Source organism: Loxodonta africana, chromosome 3, assembly GCF_030014295.1.
Source record: "Loxodonta africana isolate mLoxAfr1 chromosome 3, mLoxAfr1.hap2, whole genome shotgun sequence".
Taxonomy (NCBI): Eukaryota; Metazoa; Chordata; class Mammalia; order Proboscidea; family Elephantidae; genus Loxodonta; species Loxodonta africana.
The window spans coordinates 19,456,945-19,473,237 of record NC_087344.1 but is presented as its reverse complement, the minus strand read 5'-3'; the positions used below and the strand labels follow the sequence as shown (position 1 = coordinate 19,473,237).

The 16,293-nt window shown below is 44.0% G+C and overlaps 1 protein-coding gene across 1 annotated transcript; it reads right to left on the bottom strand.

Moving 5' to 3' along the window:
• Positions 1 to 1,912: 1,912 nt before the first annotated feature.
• LOC135230639 (serine/threonine-protein kinase MARK2-like) lies at positions 1,913 to 16,161 on the bottom strand. Its single transcript, XM_064280579.1, has one exon. It carries the CDS (start codon positions 5,283 to 5,285, stop codon positions 3,255 to 3,257), a length of 2,031 nt encoding a protein of 676 aa, XP_064136649.1. The 5' UTR covers positions 5,286 to 16,161; the 3' UTR covers positions 1,913 to 3,254.
• Positions 16,162 to 16,293: the final 132 nt, after the last annotated feature.

Sequence of the window (16,293 nt, the reverse complement as noted above, 5' to 3'; positions counted from 1 at the left end):
CATGGTGAGAGATTCAGTGCTTATTGATGATGCCAAAGTACAGTGTTGTGATAGTCATCTATTTGCTCCTGGTCGTAAAACACCTGAGACAGAGGGCCATAGCAGCCTGCAGTGGATCTTCATCCCATGGTGTACAGTGTACCCTCTTGTGCTAACCCAAGCAGAGGAGGTAGAGCGAGCCTGCCATTCCAGCTCTCTTAGTCTTCTAGCGCTGCTGTAATAGAAATACCACAAGTGGATGGCTTTAACAAAGAGAAATTTATTTGTTCGCAGTACAATAGGCGAAAAGTCCAAATTCAGGGTGTCAGCTCCAGGGGAAGGCTTTCTTTCTCTGTTGGTTTTCTCATCAGTTTTCCCCTGATAGAGGAGCATCTCAGGTGCAGGGACACCAGGTCCAAAGCATGAGCTTCGCTCTTGTTGCTGCTTTATTAGGGGTATGAGGTCCCCAACTCTCTGCTTGGTTCCCTTTCCTTTTTATCTCTTGAGACGTAAGAGGTGGTACAGACCGCACCCCAGGGTAACTGCTTTTACATTGGATGAGGGGTGTGACCTGGGTAAGGATGGCATTACCATCCCATCCTAATCCTCTTTAACATAAAATTACAATCTCAGAATGGAGGACAATCACAAGATACAGGGAATCATAACCCAGCTAAAGTGATGCACACTTTTGGGGGGAGACATAATTTAGTCCATGAGGCGTACCTAAAATTCCTCTTGCAATTATGCCAAAAAATGTGCGGCCTGAGGAGGACCAGGGGTCAGGGCAGAAGAGCAGAAGCATAAGAACAACCCATCCTGGAGAGAAAGAAGGCCAGTCCTGTGCCCTCTGTGAACAGCAATGTTTTCACAAACAAACACGGAATTGACCATTCCAGAAATTAAGGGAAGACCACCTTGGCCAGGGCAACATCCACAATGCTTTGGACAGTCTATCTGATTCAGGATCAGGGGCCTCCATGGCATCTACCTGTACCTCAGTCTCTCCACCCCAGTCCTACATATACCACGAATCCAGGACAGACTCGGTGCAGCCCAACCAGGACTCTGGAGTGTGCTCCAGGGTGAGCAACAGTGACGTGCTGCAGTTTAGAACATCTTCCCAGTGTGTCTGTGAGGCTTCCTCCTCATCCCACACCATGAGCAGCAGTGGTGGAGCTCAGAAGGAACTGGTTTCCTCCAGGGAGTGTGAAAACTAAGCTCTTTGCATGCTGAGAAGCTGCAAGAGATTCCTGACCAGCCGAGTTTGCCTCAGATTGTGAGCCCAGCCTCTCCCTCTGTCAGCAGCGAGGGATGGCAGGGGGCCACTGAGATTTGTTCAGTGTTATTTGCAGGATTACATGTCTTGGTTTGCCAGCTCAGCGCCACATATTTCTAACTCAGTACAAATAGTAAGAAGGAAAAGGAGGAGATATTGGGAATGATGTAGAATTTGGTAATGGGGGTCCATCCATTTAGCAGGACAATAAATTGAGAAATGACTCTGGACAGGCTTAAGTGATTGGAACTCAGTATTTGGAGCGCCCCCGCATCACTTTGGCAAGCTCTTGCTCTTTCTTAAGCTGCACTACATATTTTTCACAATGTAAATCCTGTCAACCATAGGCCCTTAGAAGTATTGACCTATTTTCCTACTAATTATAATGCTCTCTCTCCCCCACCAGTACAAGCCCTTTTCCTGAGGCAGAAATGAATCCCACTAACTAAGTGATCAAGGGCAGTGGTCACTCATCAGTACATGCAAGGAAGGTAAAGTATATGGTATAAATTAGGTGGACCAAAGCATGTCTCAAAAAATCAGGAACTACAACTAGCTTGGAAGTTCTTCCCTAATGTAACCTTCTCACACTGTCAAAACACAAGTTTCTTTTTTTTTTTTTTAAATAACACTCAGTATTTTGTATGTCCTATAGGAATTGTAATTGTGGCTGTGCCCCCAGTAATCAGGCATGGCTGCTGGGGGGTTATAGCAAAGCAATTTCTTATGGAAAATGGATTTAATCCCATGGAGCTATCTAAGCACTCTTCACGTGGGAGAGTCTAACCAAATTGACAACTACCTGCTTCCAGTGTGTGCTAGGCCTACCAAAACCATTAATACGGAAATATTTGTTGGAAACTGATACCCAGTGTTAAAAAATATAGACATGTCACTGTACAGGAGACAGAGCCAACCATGAAAAGCTGAGAAGCAAGGTCAATTTGGGCAAAATTTATTGGCATGCCACCTCCAAGGCTACTAAAGTTCTATAAATGGGTGTGCTAGAAAAATTTCTCCTAGGGTGGAGACGATAGGGCAGGTGGTCTCCCTCTGAAAACAATAAACAGGTTCAGAAAAGGATCCAATGTATAATAGAATTGATGCCTATTCTTGAAATACTTAGGCCCACTTGAAAGTCTTCCATGTTGAGTTTCGCATGGCCCAGGATCTAATTTGATGGCTAAACTCCAGATTTTTCCCCAAGGAAGAACATATGATGTCATTCCACAACTCGCCTGGTCTTCGGTCATTAGTGTTCAGTCAGTGAATGTATTCTTGAGATGGTCTCTAAATTCAGGTGGGACAAGCTCAAGGTCATACTTTGGCTCTTGTGGACTTGGTCTGATTTTCTTCAGCTTCAAGATGTTTCAGAAATAGACTGGAGGCCTTTCTTTCAAGTCATCTGTGTGTGGAGTTAAACCGACAACTTTCTGGTTTGCTGTTCAGTGCATCCCAAGGGACTCCAGAGAGATCTCGATGGCCGTGTTAGTGAATCAAGTGGCTTTCCCCATTACAAGCTTTCCTTTGTCTGTCTGAACGGATGAATTTGGGAGTGTTTGTTTTGTTTTCATGAATTCTTTGCTTCATGTTTGCTGCAGCGGATCTGTAGGAATCTGAGAGCAAAGACGAGGTGGAAGTGCTTAAACCTGGAGAGGCCAAGCTGTTGTCGCTGAAGTTTACGTGGAGGAACCAGCTCCATGGAGCCCAACGAGATGATGTGGAAGATCTGCCAAGTGTGCGATGCCAACAGCTGCGAGTGGGATGTCTCCCGGGCATATGTGTTGCTGTGCACACGTGACGTGCAGGCCAAGAGGACTTTGTGCAGTGGAGGATGAAGGTATGCACACTGCCTTGATGATTGCTCAACAGGGTTCAAGTGAAGTGAATTTCGGGCACCTTTTTTAGGTGGGTTTTCCGAACATTGCCTTCAAAATTACAGAGGAGCTTAAACCTTGGAACTCCTGTTTTCTCTCAGGCAGCTGCTGCCCCCATTTTAAAGTGCAAGGTCACTGGTGATTTTTGAGACAATGTTATTGAAGGCCTCAGAGGTCCCTGAAATTCTCTTCACTTTTACCCCATTGAGAGTCCTCCGAGGCAGGGTGCACACCTCCATCCTCCACTGAGTGAAGTCCTGTTGTCCTGGTGTGCCATTCATACACAGCAGTGTATATTTGTGTGTGAGATCCCAGTCACAGCCATTGGCATCCAACACTTGACAGATCTCCTGCAGCATCTCGTCGGGCTCCAAGGAACTGGTGATCTTCATCCTCCAGGTAAATTTGAGAGAGCGTGGTTTGGCCTGTTGAGGTTTGATCATTTGTGCAGCTTTGCTGTCCGATGCTTTGTGGTCCTTTTTGTCATATGTAAAACAAAGGCATCTTCTCATGAGCTTAAAGAACCTCCCAGTGGCCCGCTTCCAGCCCTGGCTGCTGACAGAGGAAGAGGCTGGACTCACAGTCTGGGGCAAACTCGGCTGGTCAGGTAACTCATGCACCTGCTCCTCAGAGGAAGAGGCTAGACTCACAGTCTGGGGCAAACTCGGCTGGTCAGGTAACTCATGCACCTGCTCCTCATTTACGGAGCTTAGTTTTGACATTCCCTGGGTAAAACTGGTTTTCTCCGGGGCCCCGGCACTCTCGTTGATGGTGTAGGCTGAGGAGGAAGGCACAGAAACACACTGGGGTGGTGTGATGGGCTGTGGCACCTCACTGTTTCTCCCCTTGGCATACAGGTCAGAGTCCTGGTTGGGCTGTGCCCAGGCTGTGGTAGATTGCTGCCGCAGGTGGGCCAGGGCCAGGGAGAATGATGGAGAAGTAGACACCATGGAGGTCCCCATCCCTCCCTCAGAGAGAGTGTTCAAAGCATCGCGGATGTAGTAACCAAAGGTGGGAATGGTGGGCTCGGTGTAACTACGCTGTTTGGGTTTAGGACAGACGGTAGGAGGCACTTCATGGGATGAGGAAGGAGTGTGGCTATCGGTGCAATGGGCTTCAGCCTGGGGTTCCAGGGTGCTGGTGTGGCTGTCAATCTCATATGTGTCGTGACGCAGGATCAGATAGGTGGCGTTCGCATCATTGTAATTGTGGTTCAACAGTGAGTCATGAATGTCTTCCTGCACGTAACCCGTGTTCACTGTCACCTCAGTGTGCCAGTGGTTATCGTAGTCTGGGAGTGGCTGCACATAGAGCTTTTGTTTTTCTTCATGGCTCACCTTCATCCATGGATGTGCCAGGATGTCCTCTAACGTGGCTCTCTTTCTTGGGTCACGAATGAAAATTTTACTGAGCAGGTGTTGACACTGGCTAGACATGTGGAAGGGAACGTGATATTGTCCCTGCAGCACCTGCTCTCGCAGCTTCGTCAAGGTCTTCCCACGAAAAGGCAGAGATCCAGTTACCATGAAGTATAGGATGACTCCCAGGCTCCACACATCCACTGGGGGTCCGTCATACTTTTCTCCCTGAAGGAGTTCTGGGGCAGAATAAGGGGGAGTGCCACAGAAGGTATCCAGCTTGCTCCCTGGGGTGAATTCAGTTCCTAAACCAAAGTCTGCAAGTTTGATGTTCATTCGCTTGTCCAATAGTAGGTTTTCTGTTTTCAGATCCCTATGAACAATACTCTTGTCGTGGCAGTACTTCACCGCTGACACTATTTGTTGGAATTTCGTTTGGGCCTCTTTTTCGCTCATGAAGCCATGATTCACTAGGTGGTAAAAGAGGTCCCTTCCACTTGCATACTCCATGACTATATAGAGGGCGTGCTCATTCTCTATGACTTCAAACAGCTTTACAATATTTGGATGATGGAGATCCTTCATAATTTCTATCTCTCTGTATAGTCTGTGGAGGTCGGAGGACGTGTGCTGGATCTTGTCAATTATTTTAATGGCTACCTCTTGGCCGGTGATGATGTGCTGGGCCAGCTTGACCTTGGCAGATGCCCCCTTGCCGATGGTTCTGAGGAGGTGGTAGCGTCCCACATGAGTTTCCTCCACAGCAGAGAAGGCTAAGTGGCTCTGCAGCATGTTGGCTATGGTGCGAAGGCGTAGCGGGCTTTGGGATAAGAGGTGCCCTGGTGGTAGGATTAAAAACTTAAAAACCCAAAACCCTAAAAAGTGGTGACTAAAAACTTAATGAAATATGGAAAAAATGAGAAAAAGTTAAAATATAATCAAAAAGGTAAAATGAGAAAAGAGGAAGTAAAATTTTAAAAACTGATAAAAATAAGATAAATTGTATATATAAACAAAACAAGAAATCAATGAGAAAGATTCAAAAAAGGAATAAATAACATGAGGATAAGAAAAAATACAAAATAAAACAATAATAGTAAGATGATAAAAAAATTAACAAGTACATAGAAAAAAAGAAAAATTGAGGATGTAAAGGAAGAATAAAATGAAAAACGAATGAATGCAAATGAGGAAAAACAAAGAGAAAATAAGAATAGCTGGCGAGGAAATAGAAAAACCACAATTTAAAGAGAAAACAAGCCAAGTTTGGTCACGATGTCTCAGGTCACTGAAGGAGCTTCCTGAGCCAGAAAGACCACAAACCTAGGTTTCCAGGGACTTATATAGGGGCTTGGAGTTCCAAAGAATTGGCTCCTTATGAGGTCACCACAAGAAATGGACCAATAAAAACGGGGGGTAATTGACTGTGCTTTTTGCTCTCAGGGATTCTTTACTCATTTTTTTTAGAAGAAAAATGTGTGTGTGTGTGTGTGTGTGTGTGTGTGTGTGTGTAGAGCGAGAATTCCACAGAGCTTTTCTTTCCTTTTTATTGATCTTCATGTTATTTTTTTTATTGTGTTGCAAATATACATAATAAAACACGCCATTTCAACAATTTCTACATGTGCATTTGTTACATTGCTTATATTCAAGCTGTGCAAGCATTTCACGGTTTATGTTCCAAATCATTCCACTACCTTTCACATAAACTCAATGATCCTAATCAAAAACTCTTCCTTCCCCCTCCCTGTCACCCCTGGTAACCACTAATAAGCTTTGTTTTGTGTATATTTGCTTCTGCCCTATAAGTGAGATCAGAATGCATCTCTCCTTTTCTGACTGACTGACTTTTCTCAGCTTGGTGTTTTCAGGCTTCATCCATGTTGTCGTATGCATCAAGACTTCATTTTTGGGAGTGTGTGTAATATTCCATTGGAAGTCCCTGGCTTGCACCAACAGTTAATTGCTCATCTACTAGTTTGGGGGTTCAAACCCACCCAGAGACTTCTCAGAAGACATTCCCGGTGATCTCCTTCTGAAAGGTCAGAGCCTTGAAAACCCTGTGGAGTTGTGTGTACGTACCAAAGTTTGTGTATCCATTCACCTGCTGATGGACATATTGGCTGTGTTCATCTTTTGCTTCTTGTGAAAAGTGCTGCAGTGAAAAGTTGTATATAGATTTCCGCTTGCGTTCCTGCCTTGCATAGTGGCTGTTGTTGTTATTAGATGCTGTCGAGTTGATTCTGACTCATAGTGACCCTAGGTACAACACAACAAAACACTTCCTGGTTCTGCCCCATCATCAAAATTGTTGCTGTGTTTGAGCCCATTGTTGCAGCCACTGTGTCAGTCTGTCTTGTCAAGGTCTTCCTCTTTCTCCCTAACCCTCTACTTCACTAAGTGTCTTAGTTATCTAGTGCTGCTATAAGTGCAATACCACAAGTGGATGGCTTTAACAAAGAAATTTATTCTCTCCCAGTCTACGAGGCTAGAAGTCTGAATTCAGGGTGCCAACTCCCTGGCAATGCTTTCTATCTTTGTTGTTTCTGGGAGAAGGTCCTTGTCATGAATCATTTTCTCCTGGCCTAGGAGCTTCTCAGCACAGTGACCGTAGGTCCAAAGAATGTGCTCTGCTCCTGGCACATCTTTCTTGGTGGCATGAGGTACTTATATCTCTCTGATTACATTTCTCTCCTTTTATCTCTTGGAAGATAAAAGGTGATAGAGGTCACACCCCAGGGAACCTTCCCTTCCATCGGATCTGGGCTGTGACTTTCGTAAACGCGTTTTATCCCTTTCTATTCAGTCCATGACATTCCACCTTGTTGTTGTTGTTGTTAGGTGCCGTCGAGTCGGTTGTGACGCATAGCGACCCTACGCACAACAGAACGAAACACTTCCCGGCCCTGCGCCATCCTTAGAATCGTTGTTATGCTGGAGCTCATTGTTGCAGCCACTGTGTCAGTCCAGCTCCTTGAGGGTCTTCCTCTTTTCCGGTGACCCTGTACTCTGCCAAGCATGATATCCCTCTCCAGGGACTGATCCTCCCTGACAATGTGTCCAAATTACGTAAGACGCATTCTCGCCATCCTTGCCTCAAAGGAGCATTCTGTCCGCACTTCTTCCAGGACAGATTTGTTCATTCTTTTGGCAGTCCCTGGTATATTCAATATTCTTCACCAACACCAGAATTCAAAGGCGTCAATTCTTCTTTGGTCTTCCTTATTCATTGTCCAGCTTTCACACCCGTATAATGTCATTGAAAATACCATGGTCTGAGCCAGGTGCACCTTAGTCTTCAGGGTGACATCTTCATCTTCAGCACTTCGAAGGGGTCCTTAGCAGCAGATTTGCCCAATGCAATGTGTCTTTTGATTTCTTGACTGCTGCTTGAATGGCTGTTAATTGTGGATCCAAGTAAAATGAAATCCTTGACAACTTCAATCTTTTCTCCGTTTATCACGATGTTGCTCATTGGTCCAGTTGTGAGGATTTTTGTTTTCTTTATGTTGAGGTGCAATCCATACTGAAGGCTGTGGTCTTTGATCTTCATCAGTAAGTGCTTCAAGTCCTCTTCACTTTCAGCAAGCAAGGTTGTGTCATCTGCATCACGCAGGTTGTTAATGAGCCTTCCTCCAATCCTGGTGCCCTGTTTTTGTTCATATAGTCCAGCTTCTTGTATTATTTGCTCAACATAGAGATTGAATAGGTATGGTGAAAGAATAGAACCCTGACGCACACCTTTCTTGACTTTAAACCAATCAGTATCCCCTTGTTCCATCTTAACAACTGCTTCTTGATCTATGTAAAGGTTCCTCAAGAGCACAATTAAGCGTTCTGGAATTCCCATTCTTTGCAGTGTTATCCATAGTTTGTTATGATCCACACAGTCGAATGCCTTTGCATAGTCTATAAAACACAGGTAAACATCCTTCTGGTGTTCTCTGCTTTCAGCCAGGATCCATCTGACATCAGCAATGATATTCCTGGTTCCATGTCCTCTTCTGAAACCGGCCTGAATTTCTGGCAGTTCCCTGTCGATATACTGCTGTAGCCGTTTTTGAATGATCTTCGGCAAAATTTAGCTTCCTTGTGATATCGATACTGTTCTATAATTTCCACATTCAGTTGGATCACCTTTTTTGGGAATAGGCATAAATATGGATCTCTCTTTTTTTTGTTTTTCCAGTCAGTTGGCCAGGAAGCTGTCTTCCCTATTTCTTGGCATAAACGAGTGAGCACGTCCAGCGCTGCATCTGTTTGTTGAAACATCTCAATTGATATTCCATCAATTCCTGGAGCCTCGTTTTTTGCCAATGCCTTCAGAGCAGCTTGGACTTCTTCCTTCAGTACCGTCGGTTCCTGATCATATGCCACCTCTTGAAATGGTTGACTATCAACTAATTCTTTTTGGTATAATGACTCTGTGTATTCCTTCCATCTTCTTTCGATGCTTCCTGCATCGTTTAATATTTTCCCCATGGAATCCTTCACTATTGCAACTCGAGGTTTGAAATTTTTCTTCAGTTCTTTCACCTTGAGAAACGCCGAGTGTGTTCTTCCCTTTTGGTTTTCCATCTGCAGCTCTTTGCACGTGTCATTATAATACTTTGTCTTCTGGAGAGGCGCTTTGAAATCTTCTGTTCAGTTCTTTTACTTCATCAATTCTTCCTTTTGCTTTAGCTGCTCGAAGTTCAAGAGCAAGTTTCAGAGTCTCCTCTGACATCCATCTTGGTCTTTTCTTTCTTTCCTGTCTTTTCAATGACCTCTTGCTTTCTTCATGGATGATGTCCTTGATGTCATTCCACAACTCGTCTGGTCTGCAGTTAGCAGTGTTCACTGCGTCAAATCTATTTTTGAGATGGTCTCTAAATTCAGGTAGGATATAGTCAAGGTCATATTTTGGCTCTCGTGGACTTGCTCTGAGTTTCTTCAGTTTTAGCATAAACTTGCATATGAGCAATTGATGGTCTATTCCACACTTGGCCCCTGGCCTTGTTCCGACTGATGAGATAGAGCTTTTCCATCGTGTCTTTTCACAGATGTAGTGAATTTGATTTCTGTGTTTTCCATCTGGTGAGGTCCGTGTGTATAGTTGCCGTTTATGTTGGTGAAAGAAGGTATTTGCAATGAAGAAGTCATTGGTCTTGCAAAATTCTATCATTCGATCTCTGGCATTGTTTCTATCACCAAGGCCATATTTTCCAACTGCTGATCCTTCTTCTTTGTTTCCAACTTTCGCATTCCAATTGCCAGTAATTCTCAATGCATCTTGACTGCATTTTCGATCAATTTCATACTGTAGCAGCTGATAAAAATCTTCTCTTTCTTCATCTTTGGCCCTAGTGGTTGGTGCGTACATTTGAATAATAGTCATATTAACTGATCTTGCTTGTGGACGTATGAACGTTATCCTATCAGTGACAGTGTTGTACTTCAGGATAGGTCTTGAAACGTTCTTTTTGATGATGAATGCAACACCATTCCTCTTCGAGTTGTCATTCCCAGCATAGTAGAGTATATGATTGTCCGATTCAAAATGGCCACTGCTAGTCTATTTCAGCTCACTAATGCCTAGGATGTCGATGTTTATGCGTTCCATTTCATTTTTGATGATTTCCAATTGTCCTAGATTCATAGGTCATACATTCCAGGTTCCGATTATTCATGGATGTTTGCAGGTGTTTCTTCTCATTTTGAGTTGTGCCACATCAGCAAATGAAGGTCCCGAAAGCTTTACTCCATCCACATCGTTAAGGTCGACTGTACTTTGAGGAGGCAGCTCTTCCCCAGTCATCTTTTGAGTGCCTTCCAACCTGAGGGGCTCATTTCCAGGCAGTATATCAGACAGTGTTCCAGTGCTATTCCTAAGGTTTTCACTGGCTCATGTTTTTCAGAAGTAGACTCTAGGGTCCTTGTTCCTAGTCTGTCTTAGTCTGGAAGCTCAGCTGAAACCTGTCCTCCATGGGCAACCCTGCTGGTATCTGAATCCCGGTGGCATAGCTTCCAGCATCACAGCAACACACAAGCACCCACAGTACGACAAACTGAGAGACACGGGGGGTTCCAGCTGTAGACCCCCAAAATTCGTGTCCTTGCCACATGTAAAACACTTTCACCCCATTATATCATCCCAAAAGTCTTAACTCCACGTCCAGATTCTTTCCTGGGGCAGAATTTCTCTTCATCTGTGAAATCTAGAAGTTTTTTGCTTCCAAAGTACAAGAATCGAACAGGCACAAGGTAGACCTTTCCATTAGAAATGGTAGAAATTGGAGGGAATGAGGGGATAGGGGTCATCACCAGCAATTTACATTACCTCTCAAGGGTTGAAAATAGCCCTCTGTTCTGAGAGACCATCGGGGCAATGGCCCTGCCCTCCAGATGCTAAGTGCTGGCTACAATCTCTGGATTCTGGCTGAAGGCCCTTAGGACTTGAACTTCAGTTCTTCCTCCCAGGCCCACTGGAACAGCAACTCTGTTCCATCAGCTTCGGGCAGCCCCATTCTCCTAGTCCATCTGAGTGGCGACTCTATCCATTCGGCCTTAGCTGGGCCCATTCTTCTGCCTGTTGAGCGTGGCAGCCCTGCCCCCTCAGCTTTGGTCAGTGTATGTGGCCCAATCCTTTAGCAAAATATTACTGTCATGTGATGTTAATGACACTGTTTGATAATTTCCACATTCTGTTGGATCACCATTCTTTGGGATGGGCGCATATATCTCTTCCAGTTGGTTGGGCAGTTAGCTTACATCCAAATTTCTTGCCATAGATGCATGAGTACCTCCATTGCTGCATCCATTTGTTGAAACATCTCAACTAGTGTTTAATTCCTAGAGCCTTGTTTTTCACCAATGTTTTCAGTGTAGCCTATGTTTGAGGCCATTGTTGATGCCACTGTGTCAGTCCATCTTGTTGAGGCTCTTCCTCTGTTTTGCTGACCTTGTCCTTTACCAAACGTAATGTCCAGGAGGATTGGTCTCTCTTGGTAACATGTCTAAAGTAAGTGAGGTGAAGTTTTCCCATCCGCCCTCCAAGGAGCATTCTGGCCATACTTCTTGTAAGACCTATTGGTTTATTTCGGCAGTCTGTGGTATATTATTCAATATTCTTTGCCAACACTATCATTTAGGTGTTTGGAAAGACTCTAAGGATCCCTGGTGATGCAGTAGTGAAGCACTGAGCTGCTACGGAAAAGGTCGGTGGTTTGAACCCACCAGCCCCTCCATGGAATAAAGACGTGGCAGTTTGCTTTCATAAAGATGAAAGCCTCAGAAACCCTGTGGGGCAGTTTTCTGTCCTGTAATGTCACTATGAGTTGGAATTGATAGCTATGGGTAAAGACTTTTACTCTGTGAGATTAAGGTGAGAGTAAGAGATGAGCCAAGCTCAGATTTCAGCCAGTCCAAATTGGAGTCCAAAGCCAAGCCACCCCTGCCAAAGCAGTGTGTGGGAAAGGAACCCAAGACTGTGTCGGGTTTGGATTTGGGCGAGGATGTGGAGTCTGACCTGCAATTAGATTCTGCAGGTGTGGAGGCACAAGGACTAGTTAGAGTGAGGGCATATAGAGGTCAATTTATTAATGGAGTGTTAGCTCATGCCCGTCTCACAGTGGGTCTAGTGGGTCCCCAAACCCGTACTGTAGTGATTTCCCCAGATCCAGAATGTGTAATTGGAGTAGTCATACTCAGCAAGTGGCAGAACCCACACGTTGGCTCCCTGACATGTGGAGCAAAGGATATTATGGTAGGAATGGCTAAGCAGAAGGCATTAGAACTGCCCCTACCTAGGAAAATAGGAAACCAAAAGCAATACTGCATTCCTGGAGGGATTGGAGAGATTATTGCCACCATCATGGACTTGAAGGATCCAGGGGTGTTGATTCCCACCACATCTGTATTCAACTTGCGTATGTGGCCCATGAAAAAACGGGTGGATCTTGGAGAATGACAGTGGATTATTGAAAACTTAACCAGGTGGTGACTGCTATTGCAGCTGCTGTTCCAGATGTGGTTTCATTGCTTTAGCAAATTAAATATATCTCCTGGTACCTCGTATGGACCTGTTGATGTGTGTAATGCCTTTTTCTCCATACCTGTTTCAAAGGACCTCCAGAAGCCATTTGCCTTAAGCTGGCAAGGTCAGCAGTACACCTTTACTCTTCTGCCTCGGGGGTGTATCAACTGTCCAGCCTTATGTCATAATTTAGTCTGAAGGGATCTCTTTACCACCAAGGAAGAAGAAACAGAAGAGGAGCGCCTACTTTGGACCCAGGGTCCCTCCACTGAGAAGCTCCTGGACCCAGGGTAAGATTGATGACAAGGACTTTCCCGTAGACCCTTCCCTTGGAGCTAGTCCCTGAATTTAGTCTTCTAGCCTTTTCAACTGTGAGAGAATAAATTTCTTTTTGTTAAAGACATCTTCTTGTGGTATTTTTGTAGTAGCAGTCACCACCTGGTTAAGTTTTCAATAATCCACTGTCATTCTCCAAGATCCACCCGTTTTTTCATGGCATCTATGGCAGAATTCTAAAGCCAAGCTTCTTTGAGTAGACTGTTTACACAGCTACAGGTCTCCTGTTGCTGTATTTATCATCTTTGGTTGTTAAAAATTTGCAGTGCTATTAAATCTTACTGCTAAGTTTTCTAAACACAAGTTAAAATGTTAATGTTGGAAATTTTTTATAATTCCATTGGCATATATATTTTATTACCACGGCAATTCTGAGACTCAAAATATTTTTTATCGTACTAGCTTTATGTGTAGTATTTGGGGGAAGAATTAAGAGAACTGAGAATTTCGAAATGAGTAGTCCAAAGCATGAGATCGCAAACGCTGTCATGAACTGGGGTTTGAGCCATAAGACAGAAAAAGAAACAGTGAATGAATATTCACGTTCTCTTCTCCTCCTGCAGGAAGTCTGACATTGGCCTGCATCTTGCCACATCCATCTTGACCTCTCTGTGTGTTCACTTCTTCACACTCTAAACAGAATATCCTTGCAAAAATAAATCAAATGACTCCCGTGTTTACAATCCTTTCATGAATTCCCATTAGTTTTAGGAGAAGTTCCAAATTCTGAATGCAGCCTATTCAGTCTTCCATTATCTGGCGCCTAAAACTTCAGTTATTACTTTCCCTGTTTCACTCTCTGGACTGCAATCATAAGGAAACTGCAAATACCCTGTCGTCTCTACTGTTCCATTCATCCTAAATTGTCCCTCTCCAGCCCCGACTGCTAACTAGATTTTACCAATCTTTCAGGTCTCTGATCAAATGTAACTTCTTCAGAAAGTATACTTCCGGGCCATTACTGTTCTTCCTCACGGCATCTGGGATTCTCTTTATACTCCGTATCTCATGTCATATAATTATTTGTGCAACGATGTAGAGGTTTCCTGTGGTGTTTTTTTTAATAGGGCTACCGCGCCTACAGATGCATTGTCATAGGCCCGTTTGTGATCTACGCAGCTTGTTGCCTCAGCATTCATTAATCCCTTCTAGCTACCCTCCCGCCCAGCTCCTCACATGGCCATTCCTATCTTGTCACTTGGTCTGTCGACAGTTGTAGTGTCCACCCTCCCTGAGGACTCCAAAATGCATATCTCTAGACAGGATCACTCCAGATTGTTAGATTCTCCACATGGAAGTTTAATAGATACATCAAGTTTGGCATGTTCAAAATCCTAATCCTTTTCTTTATTGTTAGATCTCATTGAGTCAATTGTGACTCATAACGATCCTGTGTACAACAGTGTGAAACACTGCCTGGTCCTGCACCATCCTCACAATCATTGTTATGCCGGAGCCCATTGTTGCAGCCACTGCGTCAATCCATCTCGTTGGGGGTCTTCCACTTTTTCGATGACCCTCTTGTTGACCAAGCTTGATATCCTTCTCCAGGGACTGATCCCTCATGATAACATGTCAAAAGAACATGAGACCAAACCTGGACATTATTTCTTGTAATGGGCATTCTGGCTGTACTTCTTTCAAGACAGATTTGTTTGTTCCACCAGCAATCAGTATATTCAATATTCTTTTCCAATACCATAATTCAAAGTTATCAGTTCGTCGGTCTTCCGTGTGCGTTGTCCAGCTCTCTCATGCGTATGAGGTGCCTGAAAACAGCATGGCTTGGTAAGGTGCACCTTAGTCGTTAAAGTGATAGCTTTGCCTTTTAGCACTTTAAAGAGGTCTTTTGCAGCAGGTTTGCCCGGTGCAATACATCATTTGATTTCTTTTTTTTTTTTTTTAATATTTTTTGTGTTTCAAGTGAAAGTTTAGAAAGCAAGTCAGTGTCTTATACAAAAATTTATACATACATTGCTAAAAACTCCTAATTGCTCTCCTCCTAATGAAAAAACACACTCCTTCCCTCCATTCTCTCTTTTCGTGTCCATTCGGCCAGCTTCTGACCCCCTCTGCCCTCTCATCTCCCCTTCATACAGGAGATGCCAACATAGTCTCATGTGTCCCCTCGATCCAAGAAGTTCCTTCTTCACCAGTATCATTTTCCATCCCATATTCCAGTCTAATCCCTGTCTGAAGAGTTGGCTTTGGGAATGGTTCCTATTTTGGGCTAACAGAAGGTCTGGGGACTGTAGCCTCTGGGGTCTTTCTAGTCCCATTCTGACAATTAAGTCTGGTCTTATTATGAGAATTAGGGGTCTGCATCCCACTGCTCTCCTGATCTCTCAGAGCTTCTCTGTTGTGTTCCCTGTCAAGGGAGACATCAGTTGTGGCCAGGCACTGTCTAGCTCTTCTGGTCTCAGGTTGGTGTAGTCTCTGGTTTGTGTGGTCCTTTCTGTCTCTTAGGCTCATAATTACCTTGTGTCTTTGGTGTTCTTCATTCTTCCTTGCTCCAGGTGGATTGAGACCAGTTGATGCATCTTAGATGGCTATTTGCTAGCGTTTAAGACCCCAGAGGCCACTCTCCAAAGTGGGATGCAGAATGTTTTCTTAATAGATTTATTATGCCAGTTGACTTAGATGTCTCCTGAAACCATGGTGTCCAAACTCCCGCCCGTGCTACGCTGGCCTTCTAGTCATTCAGTTTAATCGGGAAACTTCTTTGCTCTTGGTTTAGTGCAGTTGTGTTGACCTCTCCTGTATTGTGTGTTGTCTTTCCCTTCACCTAAAAGAAAAACTTATCTACTATCTAATTAGTGAAAACCCCTCTCCCTCCCTCCCTCCCTCCACCCTCTTAGAACTATCAAAGAACATTTTCTTCTCTGTTTAAACTATTTCTCCAGGTCTTATAATAGTGGCCTTACACAATATTTGTACTTTTGCATCTGACTAATTTCAGTCAGCATAATGTCTTCCAGATTTCTCCGTGTTATAAGAAGTTTCATGGATTCATCATTGTTCTTTATTGATGTGTAGTATTCCATTGTGTGAGTATATCATAATTGATTTATCCATTTATCCGTTGATGGCCACCTTGGTTGCATCCAAGTTTTTGCTATTGTAAAGAGAGCTGCGGTGAACATGGGTGTGCATATATCTGTTCGTGTAAAGTCTCTTATTTCTCGAGGATATATTGCAAGGAGTGGGATTGCTGGATCGTATGGTAGTTCGATTTCTAGTTTTTTTAGGAATCGCCAAATCGATTTCCAAAGTGGTTGTACCATTTTACATTCTCACCAGCAGTGTGTAAGTGTTCCAGTCATTCCATAAGCTCTCCAACATTTATTATTATGTGTTTTTGGATTAAGGCCAGCCTTGTTGGAGTGAGATGGAATCCCATTGTTGGTTTGATTTGCGTTTCTCTAGTGGCTAAAGATCATGAGCATTTTC